The sequence below is a fragment of the Salvelinus namaycush genome, chromosome 14 (genome assembly GCF_016432855.1).
Source record: "Salvelinus namaycush isolate Seneca chromosome 14, SaNama_1.0, whole genome shotgun sequence".
In the NCBI taxonomy this organism is placed as follows: Eukaryota; Metazoa; Chordata; class Actinopteri; order Salmoniformes; family Salmonidae; genus Salvelinus; species Salvelinus namaycush.
The window spans coordinates 24,493,881-24,516,628 of record NC_052320.1 but is presented as its reverse complement, the minus strand read 5'-3'; the positions used below and the strand labels follow the sequence as shown (position 1 = coordinate 24,516,628).

The 22,748-nt window shown below is 41.2% G+C and overlaps 1 protein-coding gene across 3 annotated transcripts in view; it reads right to left on the bottom strand.

The window, feature by feature from the left end:
* kif1b (kinesin family member 1B) overlaps positions 1 to 22,748 on the bottom strand; it is a 116,555-nt gene that overhangs the window by 22,617 nt on the left and 71,190 nt on the right. For 2 of the 3 annotated variants that reach the window (XM_039008271.1, XM_039008272.1), the window contains exons 21-29: positions 15,984 to 16,086; positions 15,267 to 15,415; positions 11,094 to 11,272; positions 8,480 to 8,617; positions 7,184 to 7,438; positions 3,442 to 3,560; positions 2,806 to 2,891; positions 2,361 to 2,490; positions 724 to 883 (exon numbers count right to left, since the gene is read on the bottom strand). In XM_039008271.1, the coding sequence (XP_038864199.1) occupies positions 724 to 883; positions 2,361 to 2,490; positions 2,806 to 2,891; positions 3,442 to 3,560; positions 7,184 to 7,438; positions 8,480 to 8,617; positions 11,094 to 11,272; positions 15,267 to 15,415; positions 15,984 to 16,086 (1,319 nt within the window). The remainder of the gene's footprint in view (positions 1 to 723; positions 884 to 2,360; positions 2,491 to 2,805; positions 2,892 to 3,441; positions 3,561 to 7,183; positions 7,439 to 8,479; positions 8,618 to 11,093; positions 11,273 to 15,266; positions 15,416 to 15,983; positions 16,087 to 22,748) is intronic. The other variant, XM_039008273.1, reaches the window with a different exon arrangement.

Genomic DNA, 22,748 nt, shown 5'->3' with positions numbered 1-22,748 from the left:
GTGGAGAGAGAAAATGGTGGACAAAGGAAAAATGGTGTATTTTGCTAACGTGGTTAGCTAATAGATTTACATATTGTGTCTTCCCTGTATAACATTTTAAAAAACAGAAATGATGGGGTTATTCACAAGATCTGTATCTTTCATCTGGTGTCTTGGACTTGTGATTTAATGATATTTAGATGCTACTATTTAATTGTGACGCTATGCTAGCTATGCTAATCAGTGTGTGGGGGGTGGGGGGTGATCCCGGATCCGGGATTGATACTCGTGAAAGGTTAAAGAAGAAGTTACAGGTCTGTGAGAGCCAGAAATCTTGCTTGTTTCTAGGTGACCAAATACTTATTTTCCACCATAATTTGCAAATAAATTCATTAAAAATCCTACAATGTGATTTTCTGGATTTTTTTTCTCATTTTGTCTGTCATAGTTGAAGTGTACACCTATGATGAAAATTACAGGCCTCTCATCTTTTTAAGTGGGAGAACTTGCACAATTGGTGGCTGACTAAATACTTTCTTGCCCCACTGTGTGTATATATATATATATATATATATATATATATATATATACACACACACACACACACACACACACATATATATATACACACACACATACATACACACACACACACACACACTTTGACAACAGCCCTGATCCTAGATCAGTATGGCAGCGGTGTGCGTGTGCTAGGACAGATCCGATGACAGCCGACCAACTCACTTGAACTGGCAGAAGATGTCGGCATACTCTGGTAGAATGCCACTGGCTTGGAGCACGGTCACACGGAAGGTAAAGATACTGCCCACCTCCAGTTGGCCGGTCAGACCTTCTTCGCAACTAAGCTTAGGGTCAACCAAGTTCCCCTGAACCAGCTTCAGGTCTGTCACAAAACACCCACAGCAAAGGGTTAGAACATGCAGCAGACAGATACATACCAGGATGAACACAATGTAAAATGTTGTGTGTTATCCTCAATTTTCTTACATTTACTTTCCCCCCAATTTCATGATATCCAATTGGTAGTTAGTCTTGTTCAATCGCTGCAAATCCCCTATGGACTCGGGAGAGGCGAAGATCGAGAGCCATGCTTCTTGACACACTGCTCGCTTAACCTGTAAGCCATCCGCACCAATGTGTCGGAGGAAACGCCGTCCAACTGGCGACCGAGGTCAGCTTGCATGTGTCCGCCTTGCCACAAGGAGTCGCTAGAACACGATGGGACAAGGACATCCCGGCCGGCCAAACACTCCCCTAACCCGTACGACGCTGGGCCAATTGTGTGCCGCCTCATGGGGTCTCCCAATCACGGCCTACTGTGACACAGCCTGGGATCGAACCAGGGGCTGTAGTGACGCCTCAAGCACTGCGATGCAGTGCCTTAAACCGCTGCACCACTCGGGAGGCCAGGATTTAAGTGTGTTATTGATAGAGACAGGTATAAGGGGAAGGGGGATGTGAGTAGATGCAGAGGTGAGAAGGCTGGTAGGGCCGGGATTCTATTCAACGCAGGCAGGGGGACCATACATGTGCCAGAGACAGCGGCTTTAACTGCTAGACCAACTCTCTCTACTTCCCTCCATATTTTTCGCTCTCCCTCTCCTCCTTCCCTCTTTATTTACAGTTCAACAGCTCAATAAAGTGCACAATGAAAGGAAGGTTTATGGTCAAAGTTTATTATGTTTTTCTATCAAATGGCTTATGTGGACTATTGTAAATTCCTTCACAGGGAAACTAAATATGACTGCACCAACCAGATGTCACGTTACACTCAGAGTTTCACATTAGCCCAAAAAAATGTTTATTTTTTATTTAACTAGGCAAGTCAGTTAAGAACACATTTTTATTTACAATGACGGCCTAGGAACAGTGGGTTAACTGCCATGTTCAGGGGCAGAACGACAGATATTTACCTTGTCAGCTCGGGGATTCGATCTAGCAACCTTTCGGTTACTGGCCCAATGCTCCACTAGGCTACCTGCTGCCCCGTGACCTTTAGTAATTTAAATCTATTTGATTTTTATGACTGAAGGCCATCTCCAACTCTTGTATCACCCTATTTCAATTCATCCTCCACCTTCAATAAGAATATCTGCCACCAGCGTTTCCCCCACCATTGTAGAGGCGGGACGCCATCCACCCTCCCCCGCCTACAAACATTTGGTTGAAAATGTTGGTTTAAGAGGCCCTGGATGTTAATTTGGGTGCCTTTGCAGAGCCCTACCTGGAAAATTATTTAGGGACAACACTGTCTGCCACTATTAATTCCCACTCAATTCAAGCCATTGGCCGGTGAGATGTAGGCCTAATACTAATGAGAGGAGAGGGTCTTGGAGCTGCCCCGGTCTCTCCTTCCTTACCCATGTCATTGATTCTGTTCTGCTCCTCGGAGGGGGTGATGATCTCTGAACTCTGACCCTGGCCCTCCACGAAGCGCAGCTCCTCCAGAGAAAGGCCAGAGCAGGTCATGACTGTGGAAGGAAAGTCATTCTGATGGGAGGGAGGGAGGGAGAGAAAGAGAGAGAGAGAAAGACAGAGGGAGTGAGATATTAGCATATAGCTGCTTTGATAGTGAACATTTGAAGAAAGAAAAAAAACACTGGGAAAATGTTGCTGATTAGAAGACACGTTTATTGGGAGGTGTATGGAATGTGGACAAGATTAAGCCTAGTCCAAGACTAAAAAGCACTTTCAATGGAGAATCACCATTGAACATGCTTTTGAGTCCAGGACTAGGCTCAATCTGTGTTCGGGGAAATCGGCCATAATTTTTTTTGAAAATGAGTTAGTCTGACGTGGCCTTACCTTTTTGAAGTACTCGTCGTCAAAGGATATCTTGGCAGTTCCCGACTGTCTCACTCCTGACCCGTAATCTGGGGCCTCCTCGTCAGCTACAAAGACACATTTTACAAGTCATTGTCATCGCGTTCGTCAGCCCCAGTTATTAACGTGGTGTGTTGACAAGAGCAGACTCGTCTCTTCAAAGAGCACAAAGCAGTCGACTCTGGGAATTCTCTCTCAGGTCGCTAGAAAAGCGAGGGCTTTTCAACATTTCTTCCAGTCATTCTGATTCATTGTAGAGTTAGATCTGGTATTTTCTTGTATAAAATTGTTTCGTTGTGGTTTTAGTGAATGTGGTCTGTGATTAGGGTGCCTTGTCGCATTCTGTACACACATTGTTACATTCTACCTGGATACATACTCAAGGAGCAGGATTGGACAATTATGTGACAGTATATAACATACTAATTGAATTCACAATGAGTCTCAGAGTAGGAGTGCTGATCTAGGATAAGTTTGCCATTTAGATAATGGACAGGGGGACCTAATCCTAGATCAGCACTCCTCCTCTGAGACGCTTTGTGAATACAGGCCCAGGTCTGAGTCTTGTCAAAGAGGGTGTGTGTAGAGAGAAAGAGAGAGCGATCGAGCAGTATGTACCAGCGATGGCTTGGACACCGACACGCAGGAAACCACGCACATCGCCCTTCTCCGTCACTATGGCAACACGATGGACCAGGGGCACGGGGTAGAGCAGGTTGCTCAGGTACACAAAGGCTCTATGGGGGAAGGAGGGGGGAGAAAGGTGAGGATCTGACCCTACAAGCCCCTATTGGGGTCTACTTTTGCCTCACAAGGCTTGGTCAAATTAATTTATATTTAAGTCAATAAAAAAGGCCAAGCGGATATTTTATTACTTTCTTAATTTGAATGTGGTACATTTATTTAAAGGGTTCATAACACGTTCATAGCACATAACATACTGCATCAGTAAACCGTATCCTGCTTATGAGTGCTGTATCTATGGGTTATAAATATACATTGTTATGGAGTCCTTATGTAGGCAGCTCGTCAAGTGTCTTTTAGAGGTATTCCTAACATCCACTAAAGTCAAGAAACGAAACAAAGTGAAAATTTTACTGAAGCGGAAGTTAGGATTTAACCATTAGTGAATTAATAGGTATTTAAATGAATTTGACCATGACTCAATGAAAGTTCAACAGGCCCTAAAGAAGTTAAGCTTGAGCCATCTGCGTCGTGACAATACATCCTAGTCACATGGAAAGGGTGTAATATGAGATCTAATGAGCCAATAACCAATCACTATGACTCACAGCATTGACTCAATTGACATTCGTGCAAGGGCGAGGGGCACACTTTTAGTTACAATCATCAGATGATCACTGAAGTGATTGAGTCTATGTTCCAAATGGCACCCTATTTCCTACATAGGGCTCTGGTCATAGTAGTGCACTATGGTACCTTGTCAAAAGTAGGGCATTATATAGGGAATAGGGGTGCCATTTGGGATGCGACCTTATGGTAAACTGAGAAATACATTCTATCACAAATTAAGAGATATTTCAGAATAGACAAATACAAAAATAGACAAACTGCTAAAATGATATTGACAACTGATATTGCAGCAAAAATAAAATCAATCTCTTTCAGCCATGTTGTTGAATGGTAAAACAGCAATACTAGCTAAATTGAAATGCAGCAGCCAGAGCCGACTCGCTTGTTATGTCGACGGGCTTTAGTCACACATTGACGTGTTGTTGCTTTGTGGGGGTTGATTTGCAGCGCCCCCGTTGCCCTAACTCTCCCCCTCCCTGTGCAGGAGAACTCAAAGCTAAGGCGAAGGAGAGAGGAGAAATATAGCTCAAATATCTTTAGTCATGATGACGCAGGTAGGGCTGTTAACAGAACAGACTGGCTGGGCCTGCATCGATCTGCCGTCTGACTCCGAGTCTGGATCCCAAATGGCACCCTGTTGCCTACATAGTGCACTAATTTTGATCCCTATGGGCCCTGGTCAAAAGTAGTGCACTACATAGAGAACAGGGTGCCATTTGGGATGCAGACAGACTAGATGCAGTGGCTATGACATCTGAAATACAAACTGAGTTTATTCAGATGTACTATAAATACATATGTGTAGTATTTTTTTTACAACTAAGGTTATTTACTTGATATCATTAATGTGAATTTCAAATCAGTATCACCTCCACTCCTACAATTATTAACGTCATCATTGTTATTATATGGGTAATTGATATCATTGCATCACACATACAGTGTAGTCAACAGTTTGGACACACTGACTAATTGAAGGGTTTTCCTTTATTTTTACTATTTTCTACATTGTAGAATAATAGTGAAGACATCAAAACAACGTCTTCACTAATATTCTACAATGTAGAAAATAGTAAAAAATAAAGAAAAACCGTTCAATAAGTCGGTGTGTCCAAACTTTTGACTTGTACTGTATACTGTTAACAAATATGACTACGGACATTGAAAAGAAAGCAAAGCAAAATACAATTCAAATAAAAATAAAATATAATAAAATAAGGTAATGAAAATGAAGAATAATAACCACCAAAACAAATAGACAATGAATTAGCCACTACAGATACCACAAAAACAGATGAGTTGTAGGGTGAAGTTGCCCCTACTGTATACTGGGTCAGTTTAGCATTTTCTCCACTAATGGGGATTGGGGGAGGGGAAGCTAATCCTAGATCTGTACATAGTGGAAACTTCACCCAGGAGCAGAAAATGGTGGCATCTGGAGCAGAGCGGTATTAAGCCATAGAAATAGAATGTCATAGAATGACATTCTATATCTACAGATGAAACAACACGCCTGGAGGATGATGGTGCTGGCTCTATTCTAATTCTAGAATATTCTACTCTGCCTGCCTTGATTCTAAATGAGGCCTTACAAATAAGACACTGCTCCATAGCAGTGTGACACATTATGCTTCTTTTCAGTCTTCCATCTTGCAGAATGCAATACATAGAAAAGGGTTAGGTCCCAAATGGCACCCTATTCCCTACACACTACTAAAATCAGCAATAATGACAGTAGTGCACTTTATAGGGAATAGGATGCCATTTGGGATGCAACCAAGGAGAAATGTCTCAGATATCCTTGCATCATTGACACTGAGGGGATGTTTGAGACTCACAGTATGCATAAGTGATAACTTGTTTCTATGTTTTATAGGTTGTGTCAGACTAAAACCTCCATGGCCTGAAAAAAAATTCAACCTCACAAACACTCAGTTCAGAGCACTCAATTCAATGAATGAGACACTTGAAAAAACCCAACAGTTTGAGGTGTAAGTGGACTACTCAGCACACAAGATAATTTTGATGGGTGGGAATACGTTTCAATTATATCATCAGCCCTAGAATCGTATATGGTAGCCAAATAAAAAGATGCCTTTTGTACCTCCAAAGCTACGCTTCACAGCGCTAACTATCACACACCCCCCTTATGGGGAATCAATGCATGACTAAGTGAAAACTCTACTTATAGCGCGCTCCAAAAGTATTGGGACAGTGATACATTTGTTGTTGTTTTGGCTCTGTACTCGGATTGGAAATGATACAATGATGTTAAAGTGCAGACTGTCAGATTTAATTTGAGGGTGAACCGTTTAGAAATTACAGCACTTTTTGTACATAGTTACCCCATTTTAGGGGACCAAAATTATTGGGACTTATTCACTTATATTTGTATTAAAGTAGTAAAAAGTTAAGTATTTGGCCCCATATTCATAGCACGCAATGACTACATCAAGCTTGTGACTCCAAATGTGTTGGATGCATTTGCTGTTTGTTTTGGTTGTGTTCCAGATTATTTTGTGCCCAATAGAAATTAATGGTAAATAATGTACTGTGCCATTTTGGAGTCACTTTTATGGTAAATAAGAATAGAATATGTGCCATGAACCCTTCAACATTAATGTGGATGTTACCATGACTACAGATAATACTGAATGAATAGTGAATAATGATGAGTGACAAATGTACAGATGCACAAATATTATACCCCCAAGACATGCTAACCTCTCAATAACGGGAGGTTAGCATTTTTGGGGGAATATGATATTTGTGCGTCTGTAAGTCATTGTATCATTTCAAATCCAAAGTGCTGGAGTACAGAGCCAAAACAAACAAAATATGCACTGTTCCAATACTTGGAGCTTACTGTATGTGGACTAAGTGAACATTGAATTTAAATTTAAGTTAGTATTTGCCCCTGAGTGAAATGAGCCAGCACTCTCTTCTCCCCCACCCCCTCTTCCAGAGCCTGTGTAATGTCACATGTGACACGGTCACAAAATGACTGATATGGTGGTTCAGATCATCATCATGGGTGGTCACCAACCTTCCCACCAGTATGAACCAGGGGGAGCGGTCGTAGAAGGGATCCTGGCCGTCGCTGAAGATATCCGAGCCCTCCTCGGTGCCAGCGTCTGAGCTGGTGTCGTCCACGAACGCCTCGTCGTCCAAGTAGTCCGACATCTCGCTCTGTCGCTCGTCCGCCAGCTCTGTGATGTCTGAGTCGGCCGTGGAGAAGGTGGGTGAGGGCGTGCGGTCGGCCAGCCGCTGCTCGTTGACGCAGCCATGGAAGATGGGGGAGCTAAGGGGGAGGGAAGGGTACAAGGGGAGGGCCGGGAGGGAGGGTGATGGGATGCAGGGAGGCAAGCAGCCAAGTGAAGTTAACAATAGAGAGAGTTATAGTTTGGCTTGAGTAGATTGTACTGTAATGTGAAAGACTGACTTGAAGGTTAAAGTCTGTCATGGTGCACAGTTGGAGAGGGATACACTGGTCTCATTTGGTAGAGCACGTCGCTAGCAACGCCAGGGTTGTGGGTTTGAGACCAGTACGAAAAAGTTACATGTATTCAGTCACTACTGTAAGTTGCTCTGGATCAGAGCGTCTGCTAAATTGCTAAAATGTATATTGTTGACACTGTCCATATTGATAAAGTTATGTTAACACGAGAAACAGCATTTGAATTATAAGAACAAAAGCTTACTTACATTTGTTAGTAGTCTAGTGTTAACTTTACGACTAGTACTAGTCTTATTTAACTGAAACACTACATCACAAGAAACAAACAATTGTTACAACATTTGTTTTTGTATAAAAACATAACGCGTAGACATAGTGGTTAGTAACAAAACAAGAACATACTGTATACATGAAATGACATTGATAAAAAAAGAATAAAAAAAAAAGAATCACCAAATGAAAATAACAAATGAAAAAGTGAAATGTTGTAAGGGCCCAAAAAATAAAAACCATCATAAGGGCACAGAATGTACGCTATCAACATAAAACATAAATGAAACGTGCTTATTGAAAGATGTGAAATAATTAAAACATGAGGCTATAAGGACAGAAAATGAATCAATCCAACAGCACAGACATAAAAATGAATAATGGAATCGCAGAAGTGTAAATGGATTCCTTTTCATGAATGATTCATGAAAGCTCCTCAAAACAGCTGAGGGTATCCGTCCACATAACAAAACCAACCGCTTTGCTTTTCAACTCCATAAAGCAACTCCTTTAAATCTAAAATACCCAACCAAAGACAGCAGAAGTGACAAATAGAAGTCTGACAAGAAAAATTGAACAAAGGAATTGTTTTAGCCAGTGTTGTGTCGTACGTACCTCCCCACCAATTTGAACCAATGAAAGCGGTCATAGAAGGGGTCATTTCCAGTCAGAGCCCCCTCGTTGTCGTCCTGAATGGAGGAAGCCATTTCCCCGGCGCGGTCGTACATCTCTCTCATCTGGTCCAGCCTCTGCCTGCAAATCACATCAGAGTTCCTCTTAGACCACAGTTTCGCTTCATTCCACTGATACCGTTTTCCCATCACCCTATCGTGCCGACCTGAACAGTACTGAACTGCAGTGGATATTTTCTCTCCACCTTTTCCTTTCCAGCACTGTCCACACAAGCAACTATGGTAGACGAATGTGTAACCAGGCCAATGCGGTAAAGCTTGGCTCAGTTCAGCTTAGCCAAGTAGTGTGAACAGTTTATTGTTATTATTATAACTTTTTAACCGTTATTTCGTCAGCGAGTCATGTTAAGACCATGGTCTCTTTTACCCAATACATCTAATAAATATTGACTTAGGTTACATCAGAGGGCCAGACAACTTTCTGGTAGAGAATGCTGTCGTGTACTAAACTAGTCGCCCGTAATAAAACGAAGAGCGCCATAGTAAAATGCATCTAATGGCTTTAATGAAGTGGCAGCTGCATTCATATATAGAAAATGTCGCCATAGTCTCGGACCGGTAGGAGCGTCAACTGAATGATCAGTTTTCTTCTATAGAAGGCCATTTTAAATTCTCAGCTTCTTTATTTGAGATTTTACCCCCTTTCCTCCCCAATTTCTTGATATCCAATTAGTAGTTAGTCTTGTCCCATCGCTGCAACTCCCATACGGATTCGGAAGAGGCAAAGGTCGAGAGCCATGCGTCCTCCGAAACACGACCCTGCCAAGCCACACAGCTTCTTGACACTGCTCGCTTAACCCAGAAGCCAGCTGCACCAATGTGTCGGAGGAAAAAACCATACAACTGGCGACCGTGTCAGAGTGCATGCGCCCGGCACGCCACAGGAGTTGCTAGAGCGTGAAGGGACAAGGACATCCCGGCCGGCCAAACCCTCCCCGAACTACACTGGGCGCCGCCTCATGGGTCTCCCGGTTGTGGCCGGCTGCGACACAGCCCGGGATCGAACCCAGGTCTGTTGTGACGCCTCAAGCACTGCGATACAGTGCCTTAGACCACTGTACCACTCGGGAGGCAATTCTCAGCTTCTTAACTAACTCATCAATATGCTTTTTAAAAGACAGTTTTTCATCTATCCAGATTATCAGATATTTGTAGGTCGGGACACGATCAATGTGGGCACCATCCAAAGTACATATGCTTAAAGTAATTTTTATGCCCTCTATTGTGTCCTGCTCTATTGTGTGCTGTTTATCAGACAGATCTTTTACCAATGGACTACCTTTGATTAGTAGTGATCCACAGTATCGAAGGCCTTTGACAGGTTAATGAAAAGGGCAGCACAATGTTGCCTTACAATTTACTACATAATTTATAACAAGTGAAGCAGCAGAGACGCTGTGACCTGGTCTAAAATTCGACTGATACATTTCAAAGATAAGACCTTAGCTGAGAATTAATCAAGGATTCTAACATTTTAGCTAGGCAAGAACGTTTTGTAATAGGGCGATAGTTATTTAGGTCACAAAGGGTCACCACCTTTGTGAAGGGGTAGTACATGGGCCACCAGCCAAACCTTGGGGATAGTACCAGATATAATCGTCAGGTAAAAATATGGGTTAATGATTCTGCAATCAAAAATGGAGGACAAACGTTTTAGAACCAACTCAGGGCCTGGAATACAGGAGACCCTAAATAAGTGCGTAACAAGTTGTGTACAAACCCCTGAGGAGAAAACTTTAAAAAATGTATATTCTTATTTAAACAGGGATTCATTTTTTGCAGTTTGGTATCTCTAATACATACTATGGGACAATGATCGCTGACAAATGCAAAGACTCATTTCACATGCAAAAACATTTTTATGGGGTTATTAGTAAGAATTAAATCAATCAATGAGGAGTATGCAATGTTTTTCACATTTATAAATCATGGGTTTTGAGATCAATCGAGTCAGGTTAAAATCAATGCACATACACTTTAGTTTATCAGATACAGCACCAATATAACTGGAGTGCTGATCTAGGATCAGTTTTGCGTTTTAGATACCAATGAATAGTATATGGACAGGTGTGACTTGATCCTAGATCAGCGAGCGTTGTGAATATAGGCCCGGTACCCTTTATCATACACCTCCCTTAAGGATGCAAAGAGGGATGGCATCACGGATATCATAAGTGGGCATGAAAATCAAGGTAAGCTGTGGCAATATCATATGAATCCAAATCAACTCAATTCAGGAAGTGAATTGAAACCTGTGTAATTGATCATCGTAACATCCAAAGTAATGGGCAATTTCCAGTTTATAAACTGAATTTCAACCCCCTTTGCTAAAATGACTGTAGCTGACCCAGGATTAACCCCAGAATCTACTAATTTACTACTTTAGGAGACCAGGGTTGTTTGTGTTCATTAGGTACTAAATGGAAGAAAACGGAGGGACTACCTGGAATTGCCCAATAAGAAACACTCATTTTAATTTTCTGTTGCAAAACGATTTTGCTACAGTGTGCCCTAATGAACATGACCCAGGGTCTTACTTGAGCTTCTCCAGGGACCAGTAGTGCGTGGCGCCATTTTTCAGGTCCTGTATCTCAACAGCCACCACGGTGCGGGGGAACGGGCGTGAGCCGCGCTCCTTCTCCAGCTCGGGGGGCGACAGCTCCGGGGGAAGCGGTGAGTACAAGGTGTCCGTCAGCAATACGAACTGGAACTGCACCTGAAAGATGGGGGAGGTGGAGAAGGAGAGGTTAAAAAGGAAGGCGGGGGTGGAGTCCAGCCTGAGGTAATATGTTCAAGAAAAGAACACGGGCATAAATAATAGGAGAGTAGAAGCTTGTGATAAATAAAGAGCAGTAGGAAACCTGAAAGTCCTTTCCCCTCCACCATCCATCAGCCTGCTCCTACAACCTGACATTTGATTTCTATTCTGAGTATAGACAAGCTCCTCTAGATCAGGCAGACCATGCCCCCCCCCCCCCCAAATGGTACCCAATTCCCTATATAGTTCTCTACTAGGGGTCAAAAGTAGTGCACTATATAGGGAGCCATTTGGGACACGTCCATACAGACCGTCAACAGTACGGTGACCGCAGGCTTCTCCAATTTATCTCAGATTCCATATCTGCGTCCCAAATGGCACCCTATTTCCTTTTATTGTGCTTTTCTTTTGACCAGGGAGCTCTGGTCAACAGTAGTGCACTATAAAAGGAATAGGGTCCATTTGGGACGCATACCATGTGTTCATCTTCATCTCAAAGATCAACATCCATAATTTGAAGGGTTGTGTTCAGCATTTTCTCCCACTATCCTCTTCATGGAATGTATTGTTGCGATTGATACTCATAAAACGTGAGTGTCCATCGCTGCTGATTTGAAACATTGTGGTGCCCTTCCCTGTGACATCTCATGTACAGTACCAGTCAAAAGTTTTAGAACACCTACTCATTCAAGGTTTTTTCAATCTTTATAAAATGTTGTACATTGTAGAATAATAGTGAAGACATCAACACTATGAAATAACACATATGGAATGATGTAGCAACCAAAAAAGTGTTAAATCAAAATCTATTTTATATTTGAGATTCTTCAAAGTAGTCACCTTTTGCCTTGACAGCTTTGCACACGCTTGGCATTCTCTCAACCAGCTTCATCAGGTAGTCACCTGGAATGCATTTCAATTAACAGGTGTGCCTAGTTAAAAGTTCATTTGTGGAATTTCTTTCCTTCTTAATGTGTTTGAGCCAAATCGGTTGTGTTGTGACAAGGTAGGGGTGGTATACAGAAGATAGCCCTATTTGGTAAAAGACCAAGTCCATATTATGGCAAGAACAGCTCAAATAAGCAAAGAGAAACGACAGTCCATCATTACTTTAAGACATGAAGGTCAGTCAATGCGGAAAATTTCAAGAACTTTAAAAGTATATTCAAATGCAATTGCAAAAACTATCAAGTGCTATGATGAAACTGGCTCTCATGAGGACCGCCACAGGAAAGGAAGACCCAGAGTTACCTCTGCTGCAGAGAATAAGTTCATTAGAGTTAACTGCACCTCAGATTGTAGCCCAAATAAATGCATCAGAGTTAAAACAACAGACACAACATCAACTGTTCAGAGGAGACTGCGTTAATCATGCCTTCATGGTCGAATTGCTGCAAAGTAACCACTACTAAAGGACACCAATAAGACGACGAGACTTGCTTGGGCCAAGAAACACGAGCAATGGACATTAGACCAGTGGAAATCTGGCTTTTGGTCTGATGAGTCCAAATGTGAGATTTTTGGTTCCAACCGCCGTGTCTTTGTGAGACGGAGGGTAGGTGAACGGATGATCTCCGCATGTGTGGTTCCCACCGTGAAGCATGGAGGAGGTGGTTTGATGGTGTGCTTTGATGGTGACACTGTCTGTGCTTTATTTAGAATTCAAGGCACACTTAACCAGCATGGCTACCACAGCATTCTGCAGCGATACACCATCCATCTGGTTTGCGCTTAGTGGGACTATCATTTGTTTTTCCAACAGGACAATGACCCAACACACACATCCAGGCTGTGTAAGGGCTATTTGACCAAGAAGTGCTGCATCGGATGACCTGGCCTCCACAATCGTCCGACCTAAACCTAATTGAGACGGTTTGAGATGTGTTGGACGCAGAGTGAAGGAAAATCAGCCAACAAGTGCTCAGCATAAGTGGGAACTCCTTCAAGACTGTTGGAAAAGCATTTCAGGTGAAGCTGGTTGAGAGAATGCCAAGAGTGTGCAAAGCTGTAAGCTGTCAAAGAAAAGGGTGGCTACTTCGAAGAATCTAAAATGTATTTTGATTTGTTTAAAACTTTTTTGGTTTTGTCTTCACTATTATTCTACAATGAAAAACCCTTGAATGAGTAGGTGTGTCCAAACTTGACTGGTACTGTAAATATAATGACATTGACTTGAATTGGGATTCCCATTCTAGTAATTATATTTCTATGGGTGTACATTGACATTGTGCTCAGCGGATCAGCACGCATCTACCACTTTCACCTATCCTGCGTTTTCACATAAATGCAGAGGAGATAGAGAGGAGACAGGGAGAGGAAGCTACTTAAAACTATTGCTATGTAGCCAATGCCTCAGCTATTTTGACACTAGGTGTGTATGCGAACCCCTCCCAACACCAATGGACATGCGTTTCAGGAACCGGACCAAATTTGATAGAATTTTGTTCAGAATATAATAATATTTCTCAATATTCAATATTATTATTAAGAGTTTTATAGGGATAGGGGGCAGCATTTTCACTTTGGATGAATAGCGTGCCCAGAGTGAACTGCCTCCTACTCTGTACCAGACGCATATTATTATTACTATTGGATAGAAAACACTCTGAAGTTTCTAAAACTGTTTGAATGATGTCTGTGAGTATAACAGAACTCATATGGCAGGTGAAAACCTGAGAAAAATCCAACCAGGAAGTGGGATATCTGAGGTTGGTTGATTTTCAACTCATCGCCTATTGAATTCCCAGTGGGATATGGATCTGTTTGCACTTCCTACGTCTTCCACTAGATGTCAACAGTCTGTAGAACCTTGAATGAAGCCTCTACTGTGATGTGGAGCTGAATAAGAGGGGAATGAGACAGTGGTCTGGCAGAGAGCCAGGTCCTGGTCACGCACATTCCACATGATATCGACTTGCGTTCCATTACTTCTATAGACACAAAGGATTTCTCCGGTTGGAACGTTATTGAATATTTATGATAACAACATCATAAAGATTGATTCTATACTTAGTTTGACAAGTTTATTCGACCTGTAATATAACTTTTTGAAGTTTTCGTCCGACGTTCGCCTGGACATGTGTACTAAACGTGCTAACAAAAGTAGCTACTTGGACATAAATAATGGACATTATCGAACAAAACAACAATTTATTGTGGAACTAGGATTCCTGGGAGTGCATTCTGATGAAGATCAAAGGTAAGGGAATATTTATAATGTAATTTCGTATTTCTGTTGACTCCAACATGGCGGAGAAATTTTGTTTCTATCTGAGCGCCGTCTCAGATTATTGCATGGTTTGCGTTTTCCGTAAAGTTGTTTTGAAATCTGACACAGCAGTTGCATTAAGAACAAGTGTATCTTTAATTATATGTAAAACATGTATCTTTCATCAAAGTTTATGATGAGTATTTCTGTTATTTGATGTGGCTCTCTGCAATTTCTCCGGATATTTTGGAGGCATTTCTGAACATGGCGCCACTGTAAACAGATTTTTGGATATAAATATGCACATTATCGAACAAAACATACATGTATTGTGTAACCTGATGTCCTATGAGTGTCATCTGATGAAGATCATCAAAGGTTAGTGATTCATTTTCTCTATTTCTGCTTTTTGTGACTCCTATCTTTGGCTGGGAAAATGGCTGTGTTTTTTGGACTTGGCAGTGATCTAACATAATCATATGTTGTGTTTTCGCTGTAAAGCATTTTTTAATATATTTTTTTAATCGGACACGATGGGTAGATTAACAAGAGGTTTATCTTTCATTTGTTGTATTGGACTTGTTAATGTGTGAAAGTTACATATTTCCCAAAAATATTTTTGAATTCCCCGCGCTGCCATTTCAGCGGAATGTTGTCGAGGGGTTCCGCTAGTGGAACATGTGTCCTAGACAGGTTAAATTGGGTTTTAAACTGAATTGGAGTGTATACTGTGACAATAGTTACCTTCTTCTTTAATTCGACACTGATGGCGTTGGCCTCCTTCAGGTAGACCGCATTGCCCCACAGCTGGTCGCGGAGCGAGGTGAACTGATGGTACCGCCATTTTCTGAAGGCCCACTGCGCTAGCTCAAACTCATGCTGTGTCCAGGGCACTGCAGGGGATAGGGGACATTGTTAAAGAGTGGCAAATATATTCAAATCCACACAAGACGCACACGCAGAGCCACGCACACACACAGACACACGCAACTTTACATACACACGTTAAGTATTGTTCATGGGTTCAATGTTGGGATGTTGGCGGGTTGTTTTGGACACTAGTAAATGTATGTGGTTGTGCTGGTTAGAAAGACTGGAATGTTTCATCATTAGTCATAAGACTTTTACTTGGAGTTCAGTTACCTTGATCAAGCTTTTCTGATGAGTGGGTGATTTCTATGGGCAGTCAACATGACAACACACATTTTGCTCATGAAAAGAACACACACAGGTGCAGTACAGGACCACATTAAAAAAGTTCAATTTAACTAATTGAAATGGCTTTTTGGGCCTGTATTCATAAAGCATATCAGAGTTCTAATGAACAAGATCACATGGACAGGAGAGACCTCTTCATAGATTAGCACTCCTACTCTGAGATGCTTGATGAATATGGTCCCTGGTTCATGAACATCAGTGAAATTCTATTCCTTGTTGCTCATGATTGAAAGAAGAACGCACCCTCCTCTTCCTCATCTTCATCTTCCTCTTCGTCGGGCGTCTCCACAGCCAGTGAACAGGTCTCCACCTGTTTCTGAAGTTCCTGCAACTTGCTCTCATAGACCTGCACAGCACGGCAGAGGGCAGAGAGGAGAGAACGGACACCGCCCGTCAGCCAATGGACAGACAGGACGGAAGGACAGGAGGGCCAAACCACCACCACCATCATTAACAACACCACCACAATCATGACAGAGCTAGCATGTCCTGCGGGGATCAAGATAGATGGTTGCCTGATTCACACTACAGGACCAAACAAACTATGCTGGCTCAGATGTTTCCTTTTCGCATTATATTTTCCAGCAACTATGGTTGATATGTAACCAGGCCAGCTCGGTCCTACTCTGCTTGGTTTAGCCCTTCATGTGAACCAGGCTAATGGGGAAAAGGGATGAGAGGGGTAAGCTTGGGAGTCACACACCACCGTCGTTTTTCATGAGATACATTTCAGCGTCATAACCATTTCACTGTCTAACCTAGCAACTGTAATGCTAACACAAAGTGACAATGAAAAGAACATTAATTTTGCACTTATCAAACTGATTCATTAAATTATCTAAAAGGTTGGTAGATTGGAGAGGTTGGTTGAAGCGGAGTCTAATGTCATCCAATGAGGGGTGTCGTTCATGCAGGAGACAGAGTTGTTCCGATGACATCATGCTTTTTGTTCAGTGTCTTCTGGGGAACAATGTCGCCTTTCATATCACACACACAACCTCTGCACTACCCACCAATAGGCAGACACAGACTCAATGTTGGATGTTATACTGTAATGAAAGTAATGAAAACATGAAGAACAAACTCTTTGGTCCTTTAAAAACCTGCTCTACGTACAATATTGTGTGCTACGGCTTGGAAAATAAATGCAAATGTAAAAAAAATGTAAATGTAAATGTTTTCAACATTAAGGCAGAGTTAAATGTTTTGTTTCCTTGATACTAGGAAGATATATACACTGCTCAAAAAAATAAAGGGAACACTTAAACAACACAATGTAACTCCAAGTCAGTCACACTTCTGTGAAATCAAACTGTCCACTTAGGAAGCAACACTGATTGACAATAAATTTCACATGCTGTTGTGCAAATGGTATAGACAAAAGGTGGAAATTATAGGCAATTAGCAAGACACCCCCAATAAAGGAGTGATTCTGCAGGTGGTGACCACAGACCACTTCTCAGTTCCTATGCTTCCTGGCTGATGTTTTGGTCACTTTTGAATGCTGGCGGTGCTCTCACTCTAGTGGTAGCATGAGACGGAGTCTACAACCCACACAAGTGGCTCAGGTAGTGCAGCTCATGCAGGATGGCACATCAATGCGAGCTGTGGCAAGAAGGTTTGCTGTGTCTGTCAGCGTAGTGTCCAGAGCATGGAGGCGCTACCAGGAGACAGGCCAGTACATCAGGAGACGTGGAGGAAGCCGTAGGAGGGCAACAACCCAGCAGCAGGACCGCTACCTCCGCCTTTGTGCAAGGAGGGGCACTGCCAGAGCCCTGCAAAATGACCTCCAGCAGGCCACAGGAATTGGATAGAAAACACTCTGAAGTTTCTAAAACTGTTTGAATGATGTCTGTGAGTATAACAGAACTCCAATGGCAGGCAAAAACCTGAGAGAAAAAACAAACAGGAAGTGGGAAATCTGAGGTTTGTAGTTTTTGAACTCACCCCTATCAAATACACAGTGGGATATGAGTTATTTTTCACTTCCTAAGGCTTCCACTAGATGTCAACCGTCTTTAGAACGTGGTTTCATGCTTCTCATGTGAAGGGGGGCCGGATGGGAGCTGTTTTACTAAGGGGTCTGCCTACAGCCTCGTTCTCAGTCACGCGCTTTCACTTGAGGTTGCTCTCGTTCCAGTGCATTTCTACAGACAATGGAATTCTCCGGTTGGAACATTATTGAACTTTTATGATAAAAACATCCTAAAGATTGATTCTATACTTAGTTTGACAAGTTTCTTCGACCTGTAATATAACTTTTTGAACGTTTCGTCCGAATGGACCAGATCGCGCTTTTGGATTGTTTACCAAACGCCCTAAGAAAAGAAGCTATTGGACATAAATGATGGACATTATCGAACAAAACAAGCATTTATTGTGGAACTGCGATTCCTGGGAGTGCATTCTGATGAAGATCATCAAAGGTAAGTGAATATTTCTAATGCTATTTATGAATAATGTTGACTACCCAACATGGCGGAGATTTCTCTGGCTGGTTTGGAATCTGAGCGCTGTTCTCAGATTATGCTTTTCCCGTAAAGTTTTTTAGAAATCTGACACAGCGGTTGCATTAAGGAGAAGTGTATCTAAAGTTTCATGTATAATAGCTGTATTTTCATCAACATTTGAGTATTTCTGTGAATTCATATGGCTCTCTGCAATATCACTGCATGTTTTGGAATTACTGAATCTAACACGCCAATGTAAAATAAGATTTTTGGATATAAATATGAACTTTACCGAACAAAACATACATGTATTGTGTAACATGAAGACCTATGAGTGTCATCTGATGAAGATCAAAGGTTAGTGATTAATTTTATCTCTATTTGTGCTTTTTGTGACTCCTCTCTTTGGTGGGAAAAATGGCTTAAAATATAAAATATCCAGAAAAAAATAAGTTTCTTCTGAAACTCGTCAGTCCATTCTTGTTCTGAGAAATGAAGGCTATTCCATGCGGGAAATTGCCAAGAAATTGAAGATCTGGTACAACGCTGTGTACTACTCCCTTCACAGAACAGCACAAACGGGCTCTAACCAGAATAGAAAGAGGAGTGGGAGGCCCTGGTGCACAACTGAGCAAGAGGACAAGTACATTAGAGTGTCTAGTTTGAGAAACAGACGCCTCACAAGTCCTTAACTGGCAGCTTCATTAAATAGTACCCGCAAAACACCAGTCTCAACGTCAACAGTGAAGAGGCGACTCCGGGAAGTTTCTGGCCATTTTGAGCCTGTAATCGAACCCACAATTGCTGATGCTCCCGATACTCAACTAGTCTAAAGAAGGCCAGTTTTATTGCTTCTTTAATCAAGACAACAGTTTCCAGCTGTGTTAACATAATTGCAAAAAGGGTTTTCTAACGATCAATTAGCCTTTTAAAATTATAAAAACTTGGATTAGCTAACACAACGTGCCATTGGAACACAGGAGTGATGGTTGCTGATAATGGGCCTCTGTACACCTATGTATAGTCCACTAAAAATCTGCCATTTCCAGCTACAATAGTCATTTACAACATTAACAATGTCTACACTGTATTTCTGTTCAATTTGATGTTATTTTTATGGACAAAAAAAAATGTTTTTCCCTACAAAAACACAGACATTTCTAAGTGACCCCAAACTTTTGAACGGTAGTATGTGTGTACACACACACTACCAGTCAAATGTTTGGACACACCTACTCATTCAAGGGTTCAATTTAATTTTTACTATTTTCTACATTGTAGAATAATAGAAGACATCAAAACTATGAAATAACACATGGAATCATGTAGTAACCAAAAAAAGTGTTAAACAAATCCAAATATATTTTATGCATTTGAGATTCTTCAAAGTAGCCATCCTTTGCCTTGATGACAGCTTTGCACACTTGGCATTCTATCAACCAGCTTCATGACGTAGTCACCTGGAATACATTTCAATTAACAGGTGTGCCTTGTTAAAAGTTAATTTGTGGAATTTCTTTCCGTCTTTATGCATGTGAGCCAATTAGTTGTGTTGTGAAGGTAGGGAGGGTATACAGAAGATAGCCCTATTTGGTAAAAGACCAAGTCCATATTATGGCAAGAACAGCTCAAATAAGCAAAGAGAAACGACAGTCCATCATTACTTTAAGACATGAAGGTCAGTTAATCTGGAAAATGTCAAGAACCTTTAAAGTTTCTTCATGTGCAGTCGCAAAAACCATCAAGCACTACGATGAAACTGGCTCTCATGAGGACCGCCACAGGAAAGGAAGACCCAGAGTTACCTCTGCTGCAGAGGATAAGTTCATTTGAGTTACGAGCCTCTGAAATGTCAGCCCAAATAAATGCTTCACAGAGTTCAAGTAACCGATAGAAATACTTCCTTTGGTCTGATGAGTCCAAACTTGAGATTTTTGGTTCCAACCTTCATGTCTTTGTGAGAGACAGAGTAGGTGAACGGATGCTCTCCGCATGTGTGGTTCCCACCGTGAAGCATGGAGGAGGAGGTGTGATGGTGCTTTGCTGGTGACACTGATTTATTTAGAATTCAAGGCACACTTAACCAGCATGGCTACCACAGCATTCTGCAGCGATATGCCATTCCATCTGGTTTGCACGTAGTGGGACTATCATCTGTTTTTCAAGAGGACAATGACCCAAAACACCTCTGGCCATTGTAAGGGCTATTTTACCAAGAAGGGGAGTGATGGAGTGCTGGATCAGATGACCTCGCCTCCACAAACACCCAACCTCAACCCAATAGAGGTGGTTATGGATGAGTTGGACCGCAGAGTGAAGGAAAAGCAGCCAACAATTGCTCAGCATATTCGGTAACTCCTTCAAGACTTTTGGAGAAGCATTCCAGGTGAGCCTGGTTGAGAGAATACCTAGAGTGTGCAAAGCTATCATTAAGGCAAAGGTTGGCTACTTTGAAGAATCTCAAATATATTTTCATTTGTTTAACACTTTTTTGGTTACTACATGATTCCATATGGTCATTTCATAGATTTGATGTCTTCTCTATTATTCTACAAAGTAGAAAATGGTGAAAATAAAGAAAAACCCTTGAATGATTAGGTGTGTCCAAACTTTTGACTGGTACTGTATATATTTACCAAAAATTATATATGGGGGATTGGAAATGATGCAGACAATTACATTGATGGAAGCCACATTCTATCTGCAATATTAAAGCTGAACTACCTCCCCAAAAAATGTATCATCCTAGCCCTACTATACAGGGAATAGGGTGCCATTTGGGTCTCAAAGACTCTCTTTATCTATGTTGAGTCCACCTATACAAAGACCAAAAAATGTCTCTCCAATTAAGATAATATTTTAAAATATAATTGGTAATAAGTATTTCTACAACTTTTAACAGGAAACTACTCTTATTTGCATGTACTATATCCCCTTCAATCTTATATTGCAGGTATGATATGCTTGGATTTCATATGAAAAATCGGACTTTTTAAATCTAATTCATAATAGCTTCTTATATACACTCTGTCAAGGTGTTCAGTATGTTAAGATGGAAATGTGGTGATGGTATGTTCAAAGTATATCATCACATAGAAATGATTAAAGTGAAAAACCAAAATTTCTCACTTCCATTAACATCTGGAAAACCACAAGTTAAAGGTGTTTAAAGGTACATTTCTTAAAGTTTGAAGCAACAATTACTATCCTCAGGTCTAACAGAAAGAATGAACTTTCTTTGGGAAAAACTTTTTTGAATATCATTATTTCAAACTGCACGTACTTGGTGTATTTTGTAAAAACAAACCAAAAAGCACTATTTTGTGGTAATAGCAGAGCATGGCTAACAAATAATATTCTAATTATGAAGACAATGTGTAGTCCTTTGTGTGATGTATCATGCTATGTAATTCGAATTCTAAACATAAACCAGTTTTTTTTTAAATGCAATCAGCCTTCATCAAATCAAGTATTGGAGCCTGAACTGTGTCTGCATAAATCATGACTACTCTACTCTTACAGTGCGTCAAATTAGTGAGTTAAGATACCGGTTGTTGATTTATTTGGCGTAAACTACGTCTAAACAGTTGCCTGTGTGAGTTCTGGGTCAATTAACCATTTAATTCAAGAAATGGATAACTGTTGTGGACATTCATTTATGAACTATCGAGGTTATTAGATTATTTAAGCTAAATGTTTTTCTGATACTCGATAACACAAAAAAGACGGAACATACAGTAGTATATGGTCAAATAGAATGTGCTTTATATAACAGTAACCACGTTTCAATCAACAGTTTTTATGCGAGTAAAGTCATAACGAACAAAATAAAATCACAACAGCTGTTATGGAAACTGGAAGTTTCGGGAACAATTTTATAAATGCCGCCAGATCATGTGTTCGTTCGACATGGTGGGATCTTTTTGTGTCGGTAAAATGTAATATGTGAGAAATGGCGGTGGAAACGCCTTTATGCGCAAATATTGATATAACAACCCTCATATCTAAGTAAACTTGGTGTCACGCGATGATATGGTGTTTGGTCCTCCCACTACGAATCGGGAAACCATGCAGTTTATTATGCTACAGATTAAATCAATGATGAACTGCACAGGGTGGTGAAAGTGCAGGGTAATCTTGGTGCAGCTTTCCAATAAATGGAGGGTCTTATTCTGGTGAAATGATTATGGATGCTTGTCTATCGTTGACAAATAAAAATATTCTCGCTCGTATCCATAATAATCTCGTCATATCGACTAGCATACCTGACCGCACAGCCTACCCACACTGCGAACTGTAGCGCACTTCCCAAAATCAGAGTAGGCACATTTGCTATTTAACTCAATAGTTTGCAACAAAACGATCAGTTGAAAATGCGATGGAAACACATTGAATTTTAGATTTTTAATCGGCACGTACATTTAAGCGAAAAAGTACATTTTGTGGGCACTACTTAAATCACGCACTTATTTGTTTCTGCAACAAGTCCGTTTGGTGGAAAAACATTGCATATTTTCTTTATACTGATTTTAGAATATTCACATGAGAATCTGTCGCT